The sequence below is a fragment of the Corvus brachyrhynchos genome, unplaced genomic scaffold, assembly GCF_000691975.1.
Source record: "Corvus brachyrhynchos isolate BGI_N302 unplaced genomic scaffold, ASM69197v1 scaffold83, whole genome shotgun sequence".
In the NCBI taxonomy this organism is placed as follows: Eukaryota; Metazoa; Chordata; class Aves; order Passeriformes; family Corvidae; genus Corvus; species Corvus brachyrhynchos.
In genome coordinates this window covers 1641344-1664367 of record NW_008238464.1, presented here as the reverse complement: position 1 = coordinate 1664367, position 23024 = coordinate 1641344, and the positions used below count along the sequence as shown (strand labels likewise).

The 23024-nt window shown below is 39.0% G+C and overlaps 2 protein-coding genes across 6 annotated transcripts in view; one reads left to right on the top strand and one right to left on the bottom strand.

The window, feature by feature from the left end:
• The window catches only part of REV1 (REV1, DNA directed polymerase), a 41697-nt gene extending 22951 nt beyond the window's left edge, over positions 1-18746 (top strand). For 4 of the 5 annotated variants that reach the window (XM_017737085.1, XM_017737086.1, XM_017737087.1 and 1 more), the window contains 11 exons: positions 1097-1317; positions 2293-2465; positions 6062-6164; positions 8318-8474; positions 8852-9054; positions 10829-11062; positions 15100-15208; positions 16303-16514; positions 16689-16848; positions 17732-17834; positions 18312-18746. In XM_017737085.1, the coding sequence (XP_017592574.1) occupies positions 1097-1317; positions 2293-2465; positions 6062-6164; positions 8318-8474; positions 8852-9054; positions 10829-11062; positions 15100-15208; positions 16303-16514; positions 16689-16848; positions 17732-17834; positions 18312-18423 (1787 nt within the window). In that variant the 3' untranslated portion in view covers positions 18424-18746. The remainder of the gene's footprint in view (positions 1-1096; positions 1318-2292; positions 2466-6061; positions 6165-8317; positions 8475-8851; positions 9055-10828; positions 11063-15099; positions 15209-16302; positions 16515-16688; positions 16849-17731; positions 17835-18311) is intronic. The other variant, XM_008635813.2, reaches the window with a different exon arrangement.
• A 2116-nt stretch (positions 18747-20862) lies between these two features.
• The window catches only part of EIF5B (eukaryotic translation initiation factor 5B), a gene marked incomplete at its 5' end in the record, with an annotated part of 38589 nt that continues 36427 nt past the window's right edge, over positions 20863-23024 (bottom strand). The window contains one exon of the mRNA XM_017736968.1: positions 20863-22592. Coding sequence (XP_017592457.1) covers positions 22485-22592 — 108 coding nt within the window. The remainder of the gene's footprint in view (positions 22593-23024) is intronic.

The following is a 23024-nucleotide window of genomic DNA, read 5'->3' as shown; positions in this document are numbered from 1 at the left end:
TTATGCTTTTAGTGGTCAGCTGACCTCAGCCTGCATGTATTTAGTGCTAAATGTAAAAAATAGTATCTTTATCTGTTTAAGATTCAAAAAGTAGGGAAGGGCAGTAAAAAACAGGCAGCCATAGACACCGAAATGGAAGATTGGTAGAAATAGCATCCACAGACAGGTGCAGATTTGCCAAAATTCTCTTTATGTGACCCCTTCTGTGGCCAAACACTGCTTACAGTACAGTAGCATTTCTCTTTGGCGTAATATACAGGAGATATTTTTCCTCCAGAATATTACTTATATCACTGTGCTGTGACTTTAATGTTTTAAAGTTTTCAGAGTTCACTTGCGTGTTCATCGTAAAAACAGTTTTTAGTGTTTGCCTTAATAATACCACCCCAGCAGAGAAACAGATTATCAAAAATTGAATCTGACTACCTAAGATTTCTGATTTTTGCTGACTTTGGTAGTGAGAACTCATAGGATTAATATTTTCTGGAAGTAACAGGCCACCTCTCCAAAACCCAGAAATATACTTCAGTTTATCACACTTACATATGTGCTGTTGCCATGGATACCTACAATTTTGAGTGCTTGGTAATTGAAAGCACAAGTGATACAGGTATGCTATCACTTCTACCTGAAATATTATTTTTCTACCTAGGAAGCAGTGTAACGGTGGTCAAAATATTTGTTGGTTTTCTTTTGGATTAAATCACTTGTACTTAAGGGGAAAAGATATTGCATGTTGGACACTCTTTTTGGACTGAGTTGTTGTGGGGATTCAGAGCAATATAATCTTTAACAGGCAGTACCTTGTCATGACAATTTCCAAGCAGGAGTCATTCATATTTTACCTAAAAATAAACAAACATTCTGCTGTTTGACATCTTAAACTAAATACATGAAACAGATTAAAGATACACCAGTGATGAGAGCAAAAGTTTCCATTCCATCTATGCTTTACGGAGCAGAATTTATTTTATATATATTTGTTTGTTAATTTGATATGACTTAATACAGGTTTAAAAATAAAAATTTTATGTAATCAGAACCTAACTGGCTTTGAATTGTATAAGGTTAACAGAACTAATTGCTTTGCTGTTAGGAGTTGGCAGGACAATGGAATCTAAGCTGGCTTCTTTGGGAATTAAAACCTGTGGAGATCTGCAGTGTGCTTCAATGTCAAAACTACAAAAAGAATTTGGTCCAAAAACAGGACAAATGCTCTACAGATTTTGTCGTGGTTTGGATGACCGGCCTGTTCGTACAGAAAAAGAAAGAAAATCTGTTTCAGCAGAAATCAACTATGGAATAAGGTTTACACAGGTAAATTAAACTTGCTTCTTTTTTGCAGTGACTTCTTTCAGCTATAGAAGAATCTTCTCATATTCTGATTATTTTCACTTACACTTTGATCTGTTAGAGCACCATCTTAGCCACGAAATAGAAATATGGAAAATGAAGAAGTAGGAGACCAAACGATAAAATGGGAGGAGAGACTGCAAAAGTATTGGACTGAAAAGAAGCTTGCACAAAATTAGCTGGCTATTCTGCATTCGTTATACAAGTCTGGTACAGAAAAAGAGAACTGCAGTAGGTTTGTCAGCACCTAGCATTCTCTTTCATTTAAATGCTGATTATTCGAAGATGCCAGTGCCTGAAACTATCACCAGCTGCTCCCGTACAACATTTTTATTAGACTTTCACAAATACTGGTTGGGGGGGAGTGTTATTAACAAAACTGTATTTAAAAAGTAACTCAGCACTTTGTTGAGATCTTGAATATGTTTAGAAATGATAGGGAAAAAAAAAAAGAGCTTGAAGAGAGCTGACGATGTTGTGTAGTCCAGACCTTTGCTCAAAGCAGGGGAAGCTAATAAAGCAGACCAGTTGCTCAGGACTTTATCCAGTCTGGCATTGGAAGTCTCCAAGAACGAAGACTGCAAACTTCCCTGAGCAACATGTTCCACTGCTTGACTTTCCTCATGGTGAAAAAGATCTTAAGTCCTATGCTCTTCGTCTTCTAGGTTTGTGCTTCAAGTTAGATTTGCAATTCTATGGTGGGGTTTCTAAATACATTTTTTGAAGACTTCTTTCAGCATTAGGATAGGAATCCACCATCTCGCCTAACTTAAGTGACCTACAATGTAAACAAAACACTTGAAGTTAAATGGGACAATTGCTTGTGAGTCAGCTTGCTCTTTTCAGTTTACACAATCTGGACTGTATTAACCCTTTAATGATTTAACTTCAGTATTTGAAAACTAGTGATTATCTAAACATTATGTTTTTCCCCTTCAGCCTAAGGAAGCCGAAGCTTTCCTTCTGAGCCTCTCAGAAGAAATCCAGCGTAGACTTGAAGCTGCTGGTATGAAGGGTAAACGATTGACCCTTAAAATTATGGTCCGAAAGGCTGGAGCACCAGTGGAGCCTGCAAAATACGGAGGTCATGGAATCTGTGATAATATTGCCAGGTAACCACTAGGCATGAACACACTTCTGCAGGATCTAAAATTTATATGAAGACAGGACAGAAATTTCAAAGTGCTTGGTACTTCTTTGTCTATCTATCAAACTTGCACCAAAATAAGAAGATATATTATTATCAAAAAGCCTCTGTGTTTGGATTGTACATTTGTGGTGTTCTGGTTATCAGTTAGACATACATGCTTATATATTGTTGGTGTACCTTTCTCTAGCTTGCTTAGTATTGGAGATGAGGGTTTTCTTAGGGTGTTTGAAGAAGACATATTTACATCCTGCACTATGACACACATGCAGCAGCATTTATTTCTTTCAGTAACCAGCCAAGTTGAAAGGTTCTGGTGCTGCATAGTGTTCTCTGTCCCTGAGCTGTGTGATGTTGGGTACTTTCCTTTTTCTTGAGAGGCTTTCTGCTGTTCCTTGATAGATCTCTTACTGATTGTGACAGTTGGAGTCAGTTCTCAGAGAAAATTGTGCTTTGTACTTGTCAAGAAAGATGTCTGATAGTACAGTAGTCCTTCAAGTCTAGAGTGCATGGAAGCTATGGCAATATTTGCAGAATGACTTGCTGCAGAAGACTGAGAGGCCATTTTGAGTTCTGAAGATGGAGCTGGCATCAGACACCTTGGACTGAAGTCATTCATTTTAGTACAGACAAGTTTGGTAGTGTTGAATCTTGTGTTTCCTGTTGTTTTACCAGTAAATCTGCAGAGAATTTTTTTGGTCCTAGAAGAGACAGTGAAGTTCTGAAGTGGAGCTTAGAAAGTTGAATCTCAAAATTACAAGGTCAAAGACTGGTGCCCCATGTTTCAGCTTTTCAAGAAGGCAGTATGTTCAGATCTCTTTACCTTCACAGTTACATTTCTTCATGTAGGTTTAAGTTCCTCATCAGAAGTGCCTTTGTTTTCTTGTGTATCCTTATCAATGGAATAAAGTTCCTTTCTATCTGGGCTCCCCATAGCACAGTCTCATCAAGATGCTCCCTGTAGTGGCTGCCCATCCCTGAAGAAATGGGATAATCCAATTGTTCTGCGTGGGTAGTCAGCTGATAGGTTGCTGTCAAAGGAGTAGGACCCTCAGCTTCCACAAGCAGTGCTGTTACTCCTATTCATTGTTCTTTGTTCCTTATTGATCAACTGAATGATGTTGACTAAATATTTTTTAATCTCAATTTTATTTATATGCTTGCGTGCTGAAAACACAGGGATATAATCTAGGTGTAGGTATCATAATGCTGTTTCATACAAGATTTCATATAAGATTGTCATGGAACCTTCTAAATACACATCTATTCTTCAGGCATACACTATCAAAGCAGTTGTTCCTTCAGTGCAGGATGATCCTGGCTTTTGAGAGACGATAGGTCTTTTCTACTTTTCCTTCCATCTCAGGTGGTTGTAACAGACTAATCGCTCCTGAACTGACAGGTCATTTGGTCAGAGTTGCTGATAACAGAAGAGGTGGTGGAGTTCACAGATCACAGAATATGCTGAATTGGAAGGGACCCCCAAGGATCATCAAGTCCAAGTGCTGGCCCTGCATAGCACCATCCACATGCCCAGGAGTTTTTTCAGTGGGTTAGAGTTCAGCAGTAGGACAACAGTTGAACAGTAGTTCAACAGTAGGTTGCATGCATAGAACCTGTCGTGCTTGTGATCTTGTTACACAGAATTCAGCTGTAATAAAAACCAAAACTACAAAATTCATGTTTCACTATAAGAAGCTCATCACTTCTTAGAATTGGTATATATATCAAGAAGAAAATCCATCAGTCTATACTTTTGTTTTCTGGCTGTCCTGAATTCTTCAAGCTGAAGATTTACTCTTAGCAGCCTAATCTGTAATATTGAGTGTGCATTGGCATAGAGCCTTATTCCTCCTTCAGTTTAACTAGTGTCAGAGTGCGTTCTCATGAACAGATCAGTGCTTTGTACCCCTTTTCTGTGGTCAGGCATACAAATGTACACATGCCCTGAAATTTCCCTAATTCATGAAGTCTTCAGTAAGGTGAGGGGGCACTCAAGAGTGCAAAATTGTTCACACATCACTAAAGTGGTTCAGATGCTGGGATTTTGTTTGGTGGTGTCTCTGTTTCTGCTTCTGGCTTTCCAGTGACCTTGTCAACCCCATTCAATCCAGGTTATGCGGTAGGTGCTGTATTTCTGTCTTTGTTGGATCATTTCTGTTCAGCCCAGTGAAAGGCTTTTTAGCAGTGGAAGGGTAAACTCCAAAAGTTTGCATCCAAGTAAATGGATTAGAATCTCAGAGTGGTGTTCCCCCAAGTGACCGGCTTCTCTCTTCAGTTTAAGATTTTCTCTGTAGCTATAGCTCATGACCCATTTCTTGCTCCCTTACCTCACAGAAGTTGCTTGCTATGGTTTCTCATCCTGCAAGATTTCCTAGGATGATAATCATAGTGCTACAAAGGATTCAAACTTGCAGACACACTTAAAATCAAATTCAGCTTTTGAGATTAAATGGTATTTGTACTGCATCTCTGAAACCCAGTCCTGATCGTTCAACATAGACCTTTTTAAAATATTTTTCTGAAATTATGTGTACGTTTAGACTCGTGGTGATATTGTTCCCTTTTTCTTGAAAATACTAATAGGTAAAGCTTAGGGAGATCTTCATATCATTCACAGTAGGAGGGTTTTTTGGTTTCATATTGGCAGAACTAGATCTTTCCAGAGATCACTTGGCTGTTCCATGGTGGTTTCTGACAGATTCATAAGCAGAGTAACACCATCAAATTGTTTAGTAAGTTGTCAGGATGGCACCCTGTCAAAACACCAAACTTCATTTTGTTTATGGAGCCCACTCCACCAGAGCTAAAACTGCATCAGTTATTTCAATGAGAAGACTTTACATCACTCACCTACATTTGATGAGCCAGTTGAAATTCTGTCCTTACCTATGTCAAAGGCTAGGCCATTAGAGAATCCAGAACTACCAAGCACTGCTACTGCCCTGCCATACTCTCAAGGGGCAATTTGTAAAACTCACAGCCAGGTTGTTTTGTTAGACTTGTTGCAAAAAATTGCCCATAGCTTAAGATAATTTGGAATGTTGTTTAAAGTTACTTGCCATTAATTCTAATTCCTTGTTATTTGTAATCCACATGCACATGCCTGTATCTGTTTCCCCTGAGTTCCTTTTGAAACTCTTGCTGTAAACATTTGGCAATTGACAACTGAAATAGTACTGAGCAAACTCTCTGTGAACCAAGCTTGAGTGAAAGATAGAAATGCACGAGTGTGTTTTTGTGCAAAAACTTTGTGACCAGCTTCAATTGATTGCATATATATAAATATATACTAAATTTGACCTTTTAATGTGTGGACTGCTTACTGAGAATATTCGTTAGTAAGTATTCTGCTTTTCTTACTTTTTCTGTAGATCATGCTTAGTTTTAACTACCTTTAAAAAGAAACCACAGAAGAAATAAACAGTGTTCTGTTTCTGTATGCCAAGAAATTATGATCTGTCTTTCTTTCGGGTCCTCTTGGGACGTTAATACAGAATTTTTGTCTTAAGAATTTGTGGAACAGTTTCCTTTTTAATTGTAATTGTTTATTCTTTCTAGGACTGTGACTTTAGACCATGCAACAGACAGTGCAAAAGTAATTGGGAAAGAAACTCTGAACATGTTTCACACAATGAAACTGAACATATCCGATATGCGTGGGGTGAGTTAATGGGAAAACTGAAATTCATTCTCTTTATCCACCTGCTTTATTGTCTTTCATGGATTTTCAGTTCCCCATGGTAGATGATAAACAAACTTAAGCAAAAGTGTAGGTAATACAAAGTCTATGTAAATTAGTGTATGCAACCATATTATATTTTATAACCTTTGAAAAACTTGGTTACAAAGCCATAAACATAAAAAAATAAATTTTTTTTATATAAATTAATCCACAACTTAAAACAGCCTGTGGTAATGAAGTAAGACTGTGTCTTCTACTGTTCTATCAGCACATGTAAATTTTATTTTGTCTTAGAATTTTCTGTAAACTTTTGCCATACATTAATTATGTAACTAGTATAAATAGTGTTTGTAGTGCCAATCAAAGATAGAGATTAAAGGAGCTTTTGTTCTAGACTGCAAGTCTTAGAGCAAGAAGAGTTACCAGCCTATGGGTTGGCCTTTGTTTGAAGGTGATTTTCTGGCTCTTTTGATTCATGGTTTATTTTGGAACTCTTGCTCATCTCACTGGTTTTGTCATAGCAATGTGACGCTATGATGCTGCTGTTCTGACATCAGCCATGTGTTGAAATGGAACAGAGAATCTCTAAAACAGACTTGCATTAATTTGTGATCTGGATATAGAAGTAGAGTTTTGATTCACAATGTTGCCTTGCAAAGTCAGCTCCTTGGCTTGGAGTTGAGGAAATATTTACCATCCTGTCCCTGTCTTTTTCTAGTTTCTTGTCTGTTTCCTTTGCTGGGTTTGATTTGTGATGTCATTCTATTTCACTGGATTTCTTTTGAGAGTATTCGATTCTTAAAGTTAGTGTCCCCTAGTTTTTGGACACGATGTTTTACAAAACAATGTACTACTGCTGACCATGTGGCTCTGTTGAGTTCTGGAGGGGGCCGTTCCATTCTAGAATATATAGTCAAGTCCAGATGCATCCAGGGTCCCTCAGTGGTTCTCCTTTCAGCTGATTTCAGACATGCCCAGTGTATATGTCTTATGTGGGAGCTAGTCCCCTTAAGCCTTACTTATACATGAGGTGAGTCATGCTTTAAAGTTGTCTTTTCCTGTTGCTGTCTAGAAAAGATCCTGAACTGATACCCTTAGTTATTTGCCCACGCTTGGGCAGATAAATGCGCTCAGTTGTCCCATAGACTTCACATAACTCTTGTCCTAAAAGGCAAAAAAAATCCCAAGGCAAAGTTGCATAGTACAACAAACACAGTACTCACTCCAAATGTTTCATTTAAGTTCTAGAACTCAAACTTAGAAATACTTCAAAGCAAAAAGATAAAAGCACAAAGAAGAACTTTTACAGTGATGATGTCATATCCCATTATTGCAACTAAGAAGGTGTTAATAAACAAAAATCTTACTACTTTATTAAAGGAGAAGACCTGGTAGAAATATATACACTAGCTCCTTCATGCTTTCTGAGTCCCATATACAACTTTTTCTAAGTGTGAGGTTTTTCTCTTTACAATTATGGAGGACTGGCAATAAACTCACACAGTGCACCAGTGCATTCTTAATTAGACACACATTTTGAACCCCTGCTGATCTGGTATTTAAAAGTTAAATGAAAAACCAGGATGTCTTGAAAAATGAGGAACACCTCATCAAAAAAGACTAATTCTACCAAAGTACTTTTATCCGCTGAGACTTTGCAAAAACAGTGTCTACAAGTCAAACAATAGTATTTTTCTTATTTGTAGACTGAAGTGATGGATTTAGTATACATTGTCCTTGGGGAAAAGCATTGCTTTTTTAGCCAGATGTAATACTAACCACATTCTTGTCACTGTTTCTGAATTTGTTATTGTCTAAGAAATTTCGTAAAAAACACATTGCTTCATGAACCTGTTAACAGCACTTTTTTGTATCAGAGAAGTTAAGATGGTAGTATCTTTGTAATTTCTTAGTTGTTGGATTGTGGTGGATATTCCTGGGATTTGTTTGGGATGTTTTTAGTGGCTGTTTATGTGTAATTTCAATACAGTTTTATTTGTCCTCTCGCCCACCCACAACAGGCAGCCAATTCCAAAGAAGGCAATGCTATCATGATATAATTACAGATTTTTAAAATTTATTTTATTTATTTAAAACTTAATTAAATGAATGCATTTATGTTTTGGATTTAGGTTGGGATTCAGGTACAGCAGCTAGTTCCCATCAGTAAAACAACTTCAGCTCACTCAACAGTACAATCTGGACATTTACCTGGTGGATCACATTCAGTTATTGATCTTTTTCATGTTCAGAAAGCAAAAAAGCGCTCAGAAGAAGAGCATAAGGAAGGTCAGTAAGCTTTGTACTTGGCATGTGTGATAATGATGGGTTCCGAAGGACTCTTAACATGGATCACCTTTTGGAATACATATTCAATATTATACCAGTATAAATTAGGCAACATAAACTTTCTGAGAGTGGGGTTTGCTGCTGCAAATGAAAATGCTGCTAATAAAACCTTGTATAGGATTAGTCCAATCGGGTTTTTTTTGTTTTAGTTAATAGTAACAGAGGATACTTTGAAATAGAAAGTGTTATGATTGTGCTATATATGTTGTAAACTCTTCAGCAAATAATGCTAGAAATTACCTTTTACTGTGTCTTGAATCTTCAGATTAATTATAACTGTTAGATTATCATTCTGTATTTTGTTTCCATATGTACAGTATTTGTGGCTGCTATGGACCTCGAAATATCTTCTAATTCAAGAACTTGCACTTTTCTTCCATCTCGTGGTACCAATCTCACACCTGGTCTCAATTCTAATGCCAACAACACCGAGTCTGCTGTCAAGTGGAATGGTGTGCATTCTCCTATCAGTGTAAAATCCAGGCTCAATTTGAGTATTGAGGTTCCATCTGCTTCCCAGGTAAACCTGAGAATATGAAACATCTGCAGGATATTGTAATAACTTGGGATTGTCTGTCTTATTTGGATAGACCCAAAAGGAGCTCCTTTTAAATAAAAAGAGTTCTAGTAAAGTACAGTGCACAGTAAGTAACTGTTACTGATGCAGAAGTATTTTGCCTTAATAAAATAAATCATGTTGGAGTTAGGATGCACACTTAACATTTGTACAGGATACTGCTATTTAGATGAGAGGAGGGCAATCTTTATTTAAGTAAAATATTTCTGTGGGTTTGAGGGATTTTTTTTTAGGTGTGTTTTAACGAAGGGACAGCCTTCATTGTTTCCACCCCACATGCTGTTCCAAGTAGACATCTCTTAGAAGGGTCTGCTGTGAAACAGCTGCACAGAATTCTGCAGGTATTTTAGGTATAAGCAGATTTACTTGCTCTTCTGTAAAAGTCTGTAATTTAAGTGTCTGTAATTTAAATCTCTAAAAGCATTTCTGATTTTTTTTAACAGCTTTCTCAAATATTTATCGATTTTTAAGAAGCAAATTATGCTTTTGGCAGGAAACTTGTTCCTATAATGCAATACCCAAGCCAGCTCTGGACCTAGAAGTTAGTTGACTGGAAAACGTGAAGCTCTGTACACTCAGATGCTTCCATAAGAGGAATATGTATAAACAAGTGAAAAATGCACCAGGTGTGCAGTAGAGTTCCTAAAACTTCGGTGGCGTTATGGCACAGTATCTTTCCTTCTGCTTTTAACCATATTATAATCTGGAATGTAATAAAAAATTCAGTGCAGGGAAGGAGTGGTGAGAGTTAATGCCACACTGCTGTTTGTATACTGTGCTAAGAAAGTAACAGGAAGGTATTTTACACCCAGGATTCCTAGGAAATGATAGAGTTATATATGCAGCAAATTTGGAATGAGTGAATACAAACAGAACATGGAAGAGTAACTGAAGTGATTAACAATACAGACAGCTTTCATCAAAACCTTTGTTACCAAACCAAGTAGATTTTAATAGATTTTTGTGGTTCTTCTCTGTAAATCCAGAATCTGGTCATAAACTCCAAATTTTCTTCTTAAAGGTAAAAGATAAACTATTCTAACACTGCTATGAAGTCTTATTCAGCAGAACTTAGAGGCAAACATTGGCATTTCTCTACACAGTTTGTTCAAGTTTTACTTGTGAGAAAAATGGTGCTGTACATCTGCTCGTCAATTGTTTTCATTCAGTCACTTGTGCAGCTGTCATTGTACACAGCAGCTTCTGGACACTGAGAGGTTATCTCAATTGGTAATTGATAGTAAGTAAAAGCTTATTTCATCGTCCAACTGGCAAGTCTGAGAGTGTGCATATGTAATGCCACTAAAGTAAATCAGTAACATGCACCCTAGAACTGTGTAAAGAGAGAAATTAATTGCTTACAGCTTTGTGCCAGACATCAATTTAATATTTGTATCAATGTGTTGCCTGTATAATTTGAAGTCAGAATTTGGGTTTCCTTATCATTAGGTAACTGTAGAGGAAACCCTGTCTGTGATTTTTGGTAAGAAGACTGGTCATTGTGAAAAGATAAAACTGAGCATTCATATTTGTTGAGCTGCTTAGTCTTAAATGACATTTTGCTGCTGCAGAGTGTAACTCTCAGGTTCCTAAAGATGTTTGCATACACAGGTTAATATGTAGCAGGTTTTGTAAAATTCAGGAACCGTATAACTGTATAACTGTATAACTGTTACCTATTCCTTCGAAAAAACTAAAAGCCTTTATATACTTGTAGCTAGATAAGTCTGTGCTAGAAGCTCTGCCACCTGATCTCCGAGAACAAGTAGAGCAAATGTGCACCGTACAGCAAGGAGAGAGTTATGGAGAGAGCAAAAAAGAGCCAATAAATGGATGTAACACTGCACTTCTGTCACAACCAGTTGGAACAGTGCTTTTACAAATACCAGAGCTCCAAGAAACAAATGCCAATATGGGAATCAATGTAATAGCCTTGCCAGCTTTCTCACAGGTAGGATGTTTGCACAGTATCAATAAACTACTTATAGGAAGTTAAAAGCTCTTTCTTGAGACAGCATTAACTAGAACCTGTGACTTCCCAAAATTGTTCTTGGTCCTTTAATGTCTTCTAAAAGTCTGCTTTTAAATGTTACATTATCTGTCAGAAACATAGTATGATAATATTTACTGAAGATTATAGTCATCACTATGCCTGTGTTTAATGTAAAAACCCCCTCATATATGGTTTACTTTGCAATGCAGTCTGTAAATAGCTTTTTTGTCTGCATTGCAGCTGAGTTACACTGAACTATAAGTCTGAAGCAATCCTAAAACCTGCTTAGCTAAGTCACAGGAGACTTACTCTGTTTGTGTGTGTTCTGATGGGGTGAAAGCAGCCTCTGCTAACTTCTTCTGTAGATGTGGTTGTTTGTATCACATTCCTGAGAAAAGGGCAGTCATGGCTAAAAGTTGTGCATCTCTCCATATGGAGATAAGAAGTTTTTAAATGGACTCATATACAACATGTCCAGGATGAGAAAAGAGCAAAGATGGTTGTCAAAATAGGGGCCTGAAGGGGCAGCAGGTAACAGTAATGATGCTTGTAATATCGTTCCACTCTTCAGTCTAAGATGGTGCTGAACAAATGTAATGTAAAAATTAAAAGAAAAAAAATTCAAAAATCAAAGATTGGGTTACCCAGAGATACACTATCTTGTATTGCATCATTTAAAATGGAGCAGTGTTTTTATTTTTTTGTTTCATTGCACCTTTGCTGTTCTCAAATGAAGTGATACCACCTAATCACATTTACAGAGATTTGTTGCTGTTTCTAAGGCATGATGTTGCTTAGCCGACAAAAAATCCAGAGAAAATAGTGTAGAACTTCCACTTAACAGTTAATGCATAATTGTTATTTAAAAGAATTATGTAGTCTATTCTGTTACTAAAATTTCCTCACCTTGATTCGAATTCATTGGTTCAGAAACAGTTGTGTCGATTTTTATTCCTGAACTGCAGATTTTGGTTTCCCCTATGGAACTAGTGTGCAAATAATATTTGAGTTTTCCCTGCCCCAGCTGTTTCAAATTTTGTAGTTACATCTGTCCATAAGCGAGATGTGTGTTAAATTAGACTGTGCTCTGAAGTACACCCCTCCACACTTGGCTTACCACTCAGTACTGTTTTTCACGGTGAATAGTAACTGCATATGACTTTCTATAAAAATTCCTTTTAGTTTGTTTGTGCTTTATCTGTCTAATCATTAGGTAGTCGAGAATTGATTGTTATTTTCTAAAACAGCATTACTTTTTGAAGTTTTCTTAAAAGGACCTAGTTTACACTCATTTTTTGCATTGTTTTTTTCTGTCTCTATCTACAAACGTATTTTGTGACCCAGTTACTTGATCCAAAAATGCAGCTCTTTGTTTGAAGATGTAGTTCAAGAAGAATTGAGTACTCCCTATTTATTTGTCAGGGATGTCCATACTATCTATTTGAGAGAGTGCCTTATGCTCATACTCCAGATTTTCTCCTGAAAGCCATTCAGCTTTCTTTATTGGCAAAAAGAGGACTAATATTTACAAATTTCATTCTCTGAGTTAGGTCCAAGTTTAATACCTAGAATACTATGGTTGAAAAGCTTCCTGTAGGCTTGGTGAAAAAAAAAAGCTAAACCCAGTTCATTAATATAGGAGGATTTTTTTCAGTGTTAACATCAAACATGGTCTTAATTCAGAAATACCATTTTACTCTAAGTACAGTTTGACACATTTTTTCTCTTAAAGTCTTTGTGGGAGTGTATATGCTATGACTGTGCAGAAACATTTAAATCTACTTTGTGGCCCATGAAGCAGTGAAATCAGTAGTAAGAGGTTTTGAGTACAGAAATACTGCCAACCACTCCAAAATGAGTACTTTACTTACAGCAGGTGTAAATTATGCCCTGCCATCTTTTTATAGCTTCGTAAGGTTTGTTTTTCAACTCTTCATTCCTGTTGTCTGAGCTGAGGTTTTATGATCAGGTGCAAAGCCAATTGGCTGATAGTGATTTATTCATTAGAAAACTTGTGGAAAATTTCCTTTGTTACATAAAGTTCTCCTCTAAAAGTAATCCAGATAGGTTGCATTCCCTTTCCATCAGTTGCTGAAGTAATCTTAAAATTCAGAATAGCTGCTGTATATCTCTGCAGCCTGAATCCTGTAGAAGTGTAGGATGCAAAAAGTAAAGATTACAGATGCCTAGAAATGCATGACATTTGTAGTAGTGGTGTTAGTTAGTGGTGGCAAGTTTTCGTCTCATCCTTACATTGTCTTGACATGGTACAGATTCCTCCTAAGGAAATTGATATAAGCACATCAGAAATACTGATAGCCATATGCTGAGATCATCCATGGCTTTATAAAACCAAGGTTCTCCATAATGTGAAAGCTTTCACATACCTGTATCACAATGTTAGGACATTGTACAATCAGTTACCTGAAACTCCAGTTATATTGGAGAATTCATATGAATTTGACTGGTGGCTCTTCTAACTGAGTTTTTCCATGTTATTCTCTTGAGAGAGCAGTGATGGGGGAATAACAAAAATGGATCCAGTTTGTGTACTGCATTGTTTCTGCATTAATTAAGTGGCGTACACAAAACACAGTGTCAGTTCAGAGCATTCCAAACCCTTGACTCTCAAATGCTTTACCAGAGAACACTAACCTTTTTAAAAAGGTTTTATTAAGTAAAATTTGTATTTAAAAAGATAACTTACACCTGTGATGTAATTGGCTGTATTCCACTATAGTGCTTTGTTCTGCACAATGTATATGGTAATTGAGGTCAGAGCTGTTCCCGTTTCCTCCTTCAATTAGTGCATGTTCTGCGTGGTGGAAAATTTGTGTTGACTCATGGAGTTCTGAGAAGGGAAAAAACTTGTGCTAAATTGGTGAATTCTAACCTGTAAGAGCCATGTTCATGTTTATGATCTGTATTATTTAGACATCAGGTGTGTGAATTGCACACTGTATCTCCCTGTCATAGCATACATGTTTTGGTGTAAAAAATTTAAATCTCTATTGAAAATAAGAGATAAATTTTAATACATTTGCAGATTGTAATAAATACGGTATCTCAGATAATGATAGAAATGGCATTGTGGCCTCAGAATAGTAATTTTAGTTTTGACTAATTTTTTGTTGTTTGTGCACATCTCTGAATTTTACCAGTGAAATGAAGGGCACTCTGCCACTGGCAGATTTAATCTACTAAATGATAGGTTTGCTTTTTTCCATTAGATTTTTAAGATTATGAGCTGAAAACACTGTCCAGTAATAATGGGAAACTCCAAATACAAAATGACTCTTGTCACTGATTTGCTACTTCAGACACACAGTGAGAAAAAATAACTGATAATACAAGACATTTTATTTTGTCCATATGAGTGTGTTTGGCAATTGGCATCAAATTATTTCCTGTCTAGAAATAAAGTCCCTGGGACAGTTGCAAGGGACTGTGCTTTTATCAGTCAAGCAAGTGGTGGACAACTGTGGGAGAAAGAGATTAAACACTTTTGTGCTAGGTCAAAATATGACATAGCTGGACTTGGCTTTTCCGTGAGACCATTTCCAAGAATATTGAGTTATACAGCAGCTTGCAGGAAATAGAAGTACCAAAAGAAAAGGAGGAACAAAAGTCTGATGGTCACAATGTTTGTGTTTTGAAATTTGAAGGGAGTGCTCTCTAAGCTAGGCTTAATCCTGCTCTTAATGCAGCTGTACTGGGTATCAATAGGTGAGTAAAGATGGTTAGTGCATTATATGCTCATAATAGTAATTTTATTAAATAATTAGGAGTAATAGTAAATGTAAATTTTGTTGGGTTTACAAACTGAAATATACACAAAGAAAATGCACAATGGGCTTCACAGTGTTTCAGTTATATCTCATTTATTTTTGCTTGGCATGAAATGTAAATACCTTTTTCATGTGAGTGACCTAGAAGGAAGCAAATGGTGCTGCTCACTGCTAAAATAATGAAATTAATCTTCTGTTACTGTTCAGGTGGACCCCGAGGTTTTTGCTGCACTACCTGCTGAGTTGCAAGCAGAGCTGAAAGATGCATATGATCAAAGGCAAAAGCAATCAGAGCAGCAGCCTGCTAACACTTTAGGTGAGAATATATAGTTTTGCATTAGTCTTCTGGTATAGCAGTTGCTTACTATCCAAACAGCTATGCAACCCTAAGTAACAAACTGGAAAATATACCCAAAGTGTCTCTGAAGATGCTGTGTTCAATGGAATTTCTGTATTTATTTTTGACAGACTGTCAGTTACAACCAGCTGTGGTTTCCATTTGCAAACAGGTGCCCAGCTTTACTCAGATGGGTAATTCAAATAATTCAGTTCATGGGGACTCTGGCACTAAGACTCTGTCATTGTGTCATTTTAGAGGCACTAAACTTACCCACGTCCATATGTTTGCAGAGTGGAATCTAAACTTGATGTGTCTTGTGATTTAAAGTATTGCACCTTCTTAAGGTAGTTAAACTGTGTTCAGGGAGCATTCTCATGGTTCCCTGAAACCCATAGCACTGGCATGGCTTTTGGGTAGCTAGAGAGAGATACGCTGCATCTCACTGTATGTCTGATAGTCAGGTGGCTTTACTCTGAGCTCATCATCCAGGTCTCCTTTTTGTAATCAGTAGAAAGAAATAAGACTAATTCCCTGTGAACATGCTTTGTCATAAAAACAGGTTGTAAATGTTATTGGGTTGATTGCCAGTTAAACACTGCATTTTAATTATAATCACTCCCTGATTTCACAGCCAGTGGACTAATGCAGATACGTTAGAATGATGGAGTGAGAGCAATTTCCTTCATAAACTCTGAAAAAGGCATTGTGGGGGCTTTACACTGCTGGCTTTGCTGATAACACTGGTGGGACAGTACTCTGACTGAGGCGAGGCAGTTTGTCCAGTAGATTCAGATTTCACCAGCTGCTTATATTCAAGTACTCAAATGCTCACATTAAAAAGCTTATGAATAGCTGAGTATCCTCTGAGTACACTTAAAGTCCAACAGTGCTTTTCAAATACTTGAAACCTTGCCAGGATCTGGAATGGTGTGTATGTGTTAAAGTTGCTTTGTCTAGGCTGTGTTTTCTCAAGTGATCCTTAGATTTTTGTGGAAGATACAGAATCCCCCTTCCAGTGAAAAAGTATTAAATTTTAAATGTATCAACCACTGACTATTCCTGTTTTTCAGTGTCAAAAAATCCTTTCCTACACCTGAAGCATACAACCATGAAAAATAAGAAGAAAATACGGAAAAAAAATCTAGTCAGTCCTGTAAAAAAGATTCAGAGTCCTTTGAAAAACAAACTTCTTGGTAGTCCTGCAAAAACCATGCCAGCTACATCTGGAAGCCCACAGAAGCTAATAGATGGCTTCTTGAAACAAGAAGGACCAGCTGCTCAGGTACTTAAAACACTTAACAGCTTTTGGTAAAGCTGTGTCTGCTTCTGTAGGCTGCGTTCATGTTCACAAATGCATGGTTTTCTTTACTGGATTCTTTACTGACACTTACCTGTATGTATATGGTGTTTCCATATTTGTCAGACTGAGCATTATCCACTTCTATGTTTGGAACAGGCAGAAGCAGTTCCATCAACTTCGGATTCTTCAGGCCCGTCAGCTCTGCAGACAGAGCAGCAGCCGGGCTCATTCAGGCCTCAAGCGCCAAACCTCGCTGGAGCTGTGGAATTCAACGATGTAAAGACGTTGTTGAAAGAATGGATCACAACTATCTCAGGTGCGGGGTGTCACACTGAGGCTGATCTTGCAATGCATCACAAAGAAAACTGCTTTCAGTAGGCTTTTTATACTTACTTTCTCCTTCACTCTTCCTTTTGCTGCTTATTTTTCACAGTACTCTTGAATCCTGACTGCCTTGGCAGTCTTGGAGAATTTGATTCTTTCTATCAGTTGTTACTCTGTGGTTTTGCCAGCTCCTGTGTCTTGCTTAACATCATGAAAATTTACATGCTCTCTCTTCAACCCTTGTGTCAGGCCCTTGTCCTATGCCTTGATGGTACTTGTGTCTGAGGTTTTCTGTATTTTTCCAGCATATCGCAACCACTAAGATGAAAGCTCTTGAAAGGGAATTCATTTTGTTCTATGAAGATGTCATTTTAGAGGCAAAGGAGTGCAGGGTTTGAGTTTTTGTCAAAATAAATGCTGGAAAGAACCCTAGAAAAAAAAAAAAGTGTGCAAATGGGACACTCTTGCTAAATTGTGATTTGAATTATGTCAAACAAATAGCAACTCCTTAAAACCTTGGGAAATTTGACCTTCCTAACCTGGACATTATTATTCTCCTAAGAGTTTCAAAACAGCCATTTCATTCTAAATCCGAGTCTCTTTTCCCTTTGGTTACTGCTAGTTTTGCTGTCAGTTGTTCTTACTGAAAAAAAAGAAAAGGTCTACAAGACAGGTATTTCAGGACCTTGCAGTCCTGCTATGTGCACAGCTTCTGATGTCAGGAAGCTGCGTGGGGAATACAGAAATTGTCAGGTTGGCCCCTGATGTGCTGACACTGCAGGATTTCTTTCTGTTGTATTCCCGTTATTCTGTGATTGTATTCTAAGTATACTTAGAGAAGAGGATACCATTCTTTAATTTTTTTTTTATTACAGATCCTATGGAAGAAGACATTCTACAGGTTGTGAAATATTGTACTGATCTAATAGAAGAAAAAGACTTGGAAAAGTTAGATCTGGTTGTTAAGTACATGAAAAGGTAACTTAATTGCTAGTATTTGTGAACTTCAGGCTATTTTTGTCAGAGTTCATACACTGGATGCTTCATTGTGAGGCCACAAGCCCATTAGACATTCCATTGATGAGTGCTTTTAAACTTAAAAACGGGCTGGGGGAAGAAGTTGGAGTGTTAAAATAGGATTCAGAAGCTTGCCATTTCTGGTCTTTGGTATGAAATTGGTGGAAGGTCACCTAGCACTTCATTCACAGGCTCACACCACTGCCAGATGCAAGCATTCAGAAGCTGCTGTGACACTGCTCACACCAGGAATCTGTGGCGTCAAGTAAGGCTTGGTGTGTTTAAGTAGCGAGGGAGGACTTTATCAGGACTGAATCAAAATTCCATTCGTGGGGAACTTTTGTGATCTTGTTTTGCAGTGTGAAGACCAAAAGTGATTGTAAAAAAGACTGGTTCTGTAATGGTAATTTTCAGCCTCTTCTTCCTTTTCCCTTTCAGGTTAATGCAGTCATCTGTGGAATCAGTTTGGAATATGGCATTTGACTTCATTCTTGACAATGTTCAGGTAGTTTTACAACAAACTTACGGAAGCACATTAAAAGTTATCTGAACTTGTAGTAAAGAGCTTGATGAGAGCCTGGAGCTCTCTGCTAGCTGTGCCATAAGTGCTTGTGAGGTATTTGCAAAGTGCATGATAGTAATGCCCTGAGTTTTTATAATTTCAAATTTCTTTTTAAACAACAAAGTGTTTTGTACATTTCTTTTCAGAAAGTGCCAAATTTGTCAGTATTGCATGTAAATAATTGTGTTAAAATTCTTTTATTGTAGTATAGAATCTATTTACAAAATGTTTGTTTATAAAGTTTTATGGATTTTTACAGTGAAGTGTTTACAGTTGTTTAATAAAGAACTGTATGTATATTTTTGTACTGATTCTATTTTGTGATGCTTCAGTTTGAATATAGTGAACCCCTTTTACTAAAGCTGCAGCTTTGATTCATTTCACAAAGTTTTACACAGTAGCACTGCCTCAACACATGGAGGAGGCTGCTGTACATGTACCTGGCCACTTTTTGTTTCTTCTACACTAACTTTATTACAGATTTTAAGGTGAGGGAAGAATATTAGTTCATTTTCAATTTCATCCTTCAAAGATTCAAGCCAGGGTGGCCTGAAGAACACAGCTGAAGCCTGGGTGCTGTCTGACCTTGGGTGGGTGTCCTGTCACCTCTGGAGCCGTGCTTCTGGAGGAAAGCAAGTCACCCTGAAGTAGCACTGTAAAGGAGGGCAGAGTAGCCAGCATGGAGCATTGTTCAAGCCTGCGTCTGTCCTCTGCATTGCTCCTACTCAAGATAGAGCCAAGTCTAAAACACCACAGTTCTCCCCAGCCTGTGGCATGCATTTCCTGCATGCAGTACAAAATAGGCTGTAGGGAGCAGCAGAAGCAAAATAAACTGTCCCATCACTGTGTCCCTGCTCAGGGCTTTGTTTGCATCCCTGCAGTTCATGTTTGGGGCAAGTCTGCTTTTTCCAGGTGTGCACCAGCCTTGCACAATTGAACTTGGCCCAGTATGCTGAAGCAAGGCTGTTCAGGTGCCTGGAGAGAATGAAGACCACTTGCCAAAAACCAAGTTGGTAAGAAAAATCTCTTCTGAAGTAGTGATGGGGGGAGGTGAGAAGTATCCCACATCATGCTGGGGACAGAATTGAGACCAGGAATGCAAACTGGAGGCTAACCCTGGAGCAGGATTTGCACCACTAGCTTAGCTGGAAGCACCTTGCCTAGCACAGGGCAGGAGCTGCTGCAGCTGACAGTACAGCTGGGGCAGAGAAAGCTGCTTACAGCAGTGACAGCGAGGTTTTAGCCTTAGGTTGTGCCCTTGGCTTCCTCATACCAGACACTGGGAGAGGCACCAACTTGGCAGCCCTCTACAGCCAGGTGATGGATGAGGGAAGGGCAGGAGATGTCACTTCCCTTGACTTCAGTAAGGCTTTTCATTAAATCTCCTGTACCATCCTCAGGGACAAGCTGGTGAAGTACAGACTGGACAGAGAGAGAGAGAGAGAAGTTTATTGAAAACACCTGGGCACTGGTACAAAGTCTTGTTAGGGACCAGGCCCAAGTGGTACCCCGAGCCAGTACCACGTCCAGTCCTATCCATCACCTTTGTAAAGGACCTGGAGGAGGGGGCTGCGTGCCCTCAGCACTTTGCTGATGACACAGGGTGGGTTGAGAGGGTGGGGGGTGCTGCTTCCAGAGACCCAGCAAACGCTGGGAACCTCGTGAAGTGCAGCATAAAGAGGTGCCAGGTTCTGCTCCCAGGGAGGGGCCAGCTCTGCAGGAAGGCCTGGGCCTGCCACCTTGCCAGGCTGCACAAGGAAGATCATCCCCAGGAGTCAAGGCAGGAGGTTGTTCCCTCTGCTCAGCACTGGTGAGAGGCACCTGCAGTGCTGAGCCCAGTGCTGGGCTCCTCAGTACAAGAGAGACACAGGGCCACTCTCAACACAGGCCCCAATGGTGCCTAAGGGAGTGGAGCTTCTTCCACAACACAAGGAGAGCTGGGGCCTTGAGAAGGCTGGGGGAATCTGATCCATGTGTACAAACACCTGGGGGTGCTCATTCACTTGCATCAAGTCATAGATACGTGTCTAGAGAGAGATGGACATTATCTGAATCAAGATCTCTCAAGTTTCCATTAGTTTCTAGTTTGGGTCTTGCAGAGCCCCTTCAGTTCCTGCTTTTGAAGCTGCCTTTTCCCCTTGGTTTAGAAAAACAGCACAACTGCTCCCCTTGCAGCAGGTACTGCTGAAACTGAAGCAGGTATTTTACTAGTCAGGTTTCAGGTACATCCCTGGCTTTGGAGCTGATGACAGATTTAAAATTGGCATCGTTAACAGGACCCATCCTTAACTGTCAGGCTATATTTAAGTTCCACAACAGGAGCCTGCCAAAGTAGCATATCCATTTCCCAGAGTTAACCTATGGGAAGAACACCCTTGCCTGTTTGAGGAAACAATGCAGAATACATCATGACCACACTATTTGACATCTGTGTTCATAAGAACTTTTTATTAGTGTAGTTTTCATGATTGCATAGTTTGCAAAAGAAAATTTTAACAATTAAATGCAATCTCCTCCCTATGATGATTCTGTTCACCAACTGCTGCGAATTTGCACCACACACCAACCATAGTGAAAAGGTCCTGTTCCATGGCAAGTTTAAAGTCTAACAACAAAAAAAAAACTCCAGAAAATTAAATTCCATTTGCAAAGGAGGTGAGTTATTAAATGTTCCTTTGTAATGGAGTCCAAAGTTTCAATCATAACATTCAGATTTTTCCAACAAAAAAAGTAATCCAAGTGACAGAAGAAATCTGATCAAACTGCATGTTACGTATTAAACTCTTTTAAGTATCTTAAATGCTAAAAATCTCAGGTGTATAAATGCTCCTCACTTTTGTTCCAGCTTGTGCTTTTGAAGAGTGTTTGTTTTGCTCCCATCAACATGAGCTGTGAGTAAGAATACATCAAGCTGTCATCCCAGGCAGGGAGGCAGAGGGGAAGGGGGGGTAGGAAAATGCTGGGATTACAGACTGACTTCTGGTCATCACGAACATCCACGCTGGAGCTGGTTCAGTCCCACGGTGTCAGGTGACTCCGCAGCTGTGATGCAGCATCCAAAGTCACAGCTCCCTGGCTGGCAGCTGTTTGCAGGTGCTTACACTCCTGAGCAGCAGCTGGGGAAGAGATGCCAGCTCTGACCTCCTCCGGGATTTGTGCCGTGCTAAACACCTGGCCTGCCCCTCCCGTGCTTCGGAACGCTGACATCACCACCTTGAGCACACAGGAAGTGCATTCCTTTGCTGGAACAGCCTCCACCCTTTTGCCAAGCAGAGAGAGGCAAGAGGGCCCCTGCCTGGCCTTTCCACATCGGCCACAGCCCATGAAGTGAAACTTTGATTACTGAAGCAAACTGTAAAACAAATGGGCTGCTATGTCCATCTCCTTTATTTGTGGCTCTGCATTAGAATGATTACAGGTTGACTTCCATGAACTGTACAAGCAGCAAAAGGTGGGCAGCTATGCTTTACAACATTGTTTCACACAAAGCAAATACAGAGATATCCAATTGCCTAATTTTCTATTTAAAAAAAAATTCTATAGGCACAAAGCAGAAGAATGTTGGAAAAGAAAGTCAAGGAAAGAGGTATGCATAAATAAAGAAGTATTTCTTACATCAAAAATGTCCCGAGAATCACAAAGTCTGCAGAAGCTTGGTTAATCAAATACTGCAGTCCTGCTCTCATCAGTATAAAAGTGAAAGAGCTTTAGTTCTGTAATAAAAATTCAATTTCTTTTATTTTGGAGAGAAGGAGGGAAAAAGGGTAGAAGGAAGGTGTAAGAGAGGGAAGGGCAAACTTTAAAACAGCAGCCAGTATTAGGAAGGGTAGTAGGAGGGGTGAACAGGCACATTGGAACCATGGGAACATGTAAATTGACCACTGTCAAACCAGTGTAAATTTCTTGGTTTCTCATGGAAAACATTTTATCCACATATTTTCCTCCCAAACATATATCCAACACTGTCTTGAATATAGGACTTTGTTGGTAACTTTTTTAGAACAGGAAGAGTGCATTTATTCCTGCCTCCCCATTGCTGTAAAAGTTATCTAGATGATTTCAAACACTTTCTTCAGTTCTACTATAAGCTGCCAGTCAGACTTCTGCATCTCATCCCTGAACCAGTCCTTCAGAGCATCGATGGACTGACGGCTGATCTGTAACACACGAGACAAACCCATCAGAAACACAGAGGTATTAAAAGCAGCTTTCAGCACACTGGAAACAGTTAATCTGAAGAAAGGGCAGTCTGCACACCAGGTAAACTCAGTCTAAGCCCACATTTTGCTACTGCTCAGCTGTGTGACCCATCCCATGCTTCCCTTCACTTCTCCTCACACCATGTCCCTTATCTGGTCTTGAGGGGCTGCAGCTGGACAGACCATCCCACACCTTATGCAGTAAGGCCAGAACTGGAGAGGTCTCCTGCTTCCACCAGGGCCCACAGGAGCAGCAACCCCTCCCTGTCCCTGTCCCGGGCCCTACTCACCCTTAATTTGTGGGCACAGGCCCCTGGCACGTGTGTGGCAGGGGGTGTCCTATGACATGGTGACTAAAGCAGCTGGGAGGGCAGAGAGCTGTGGCTTTAC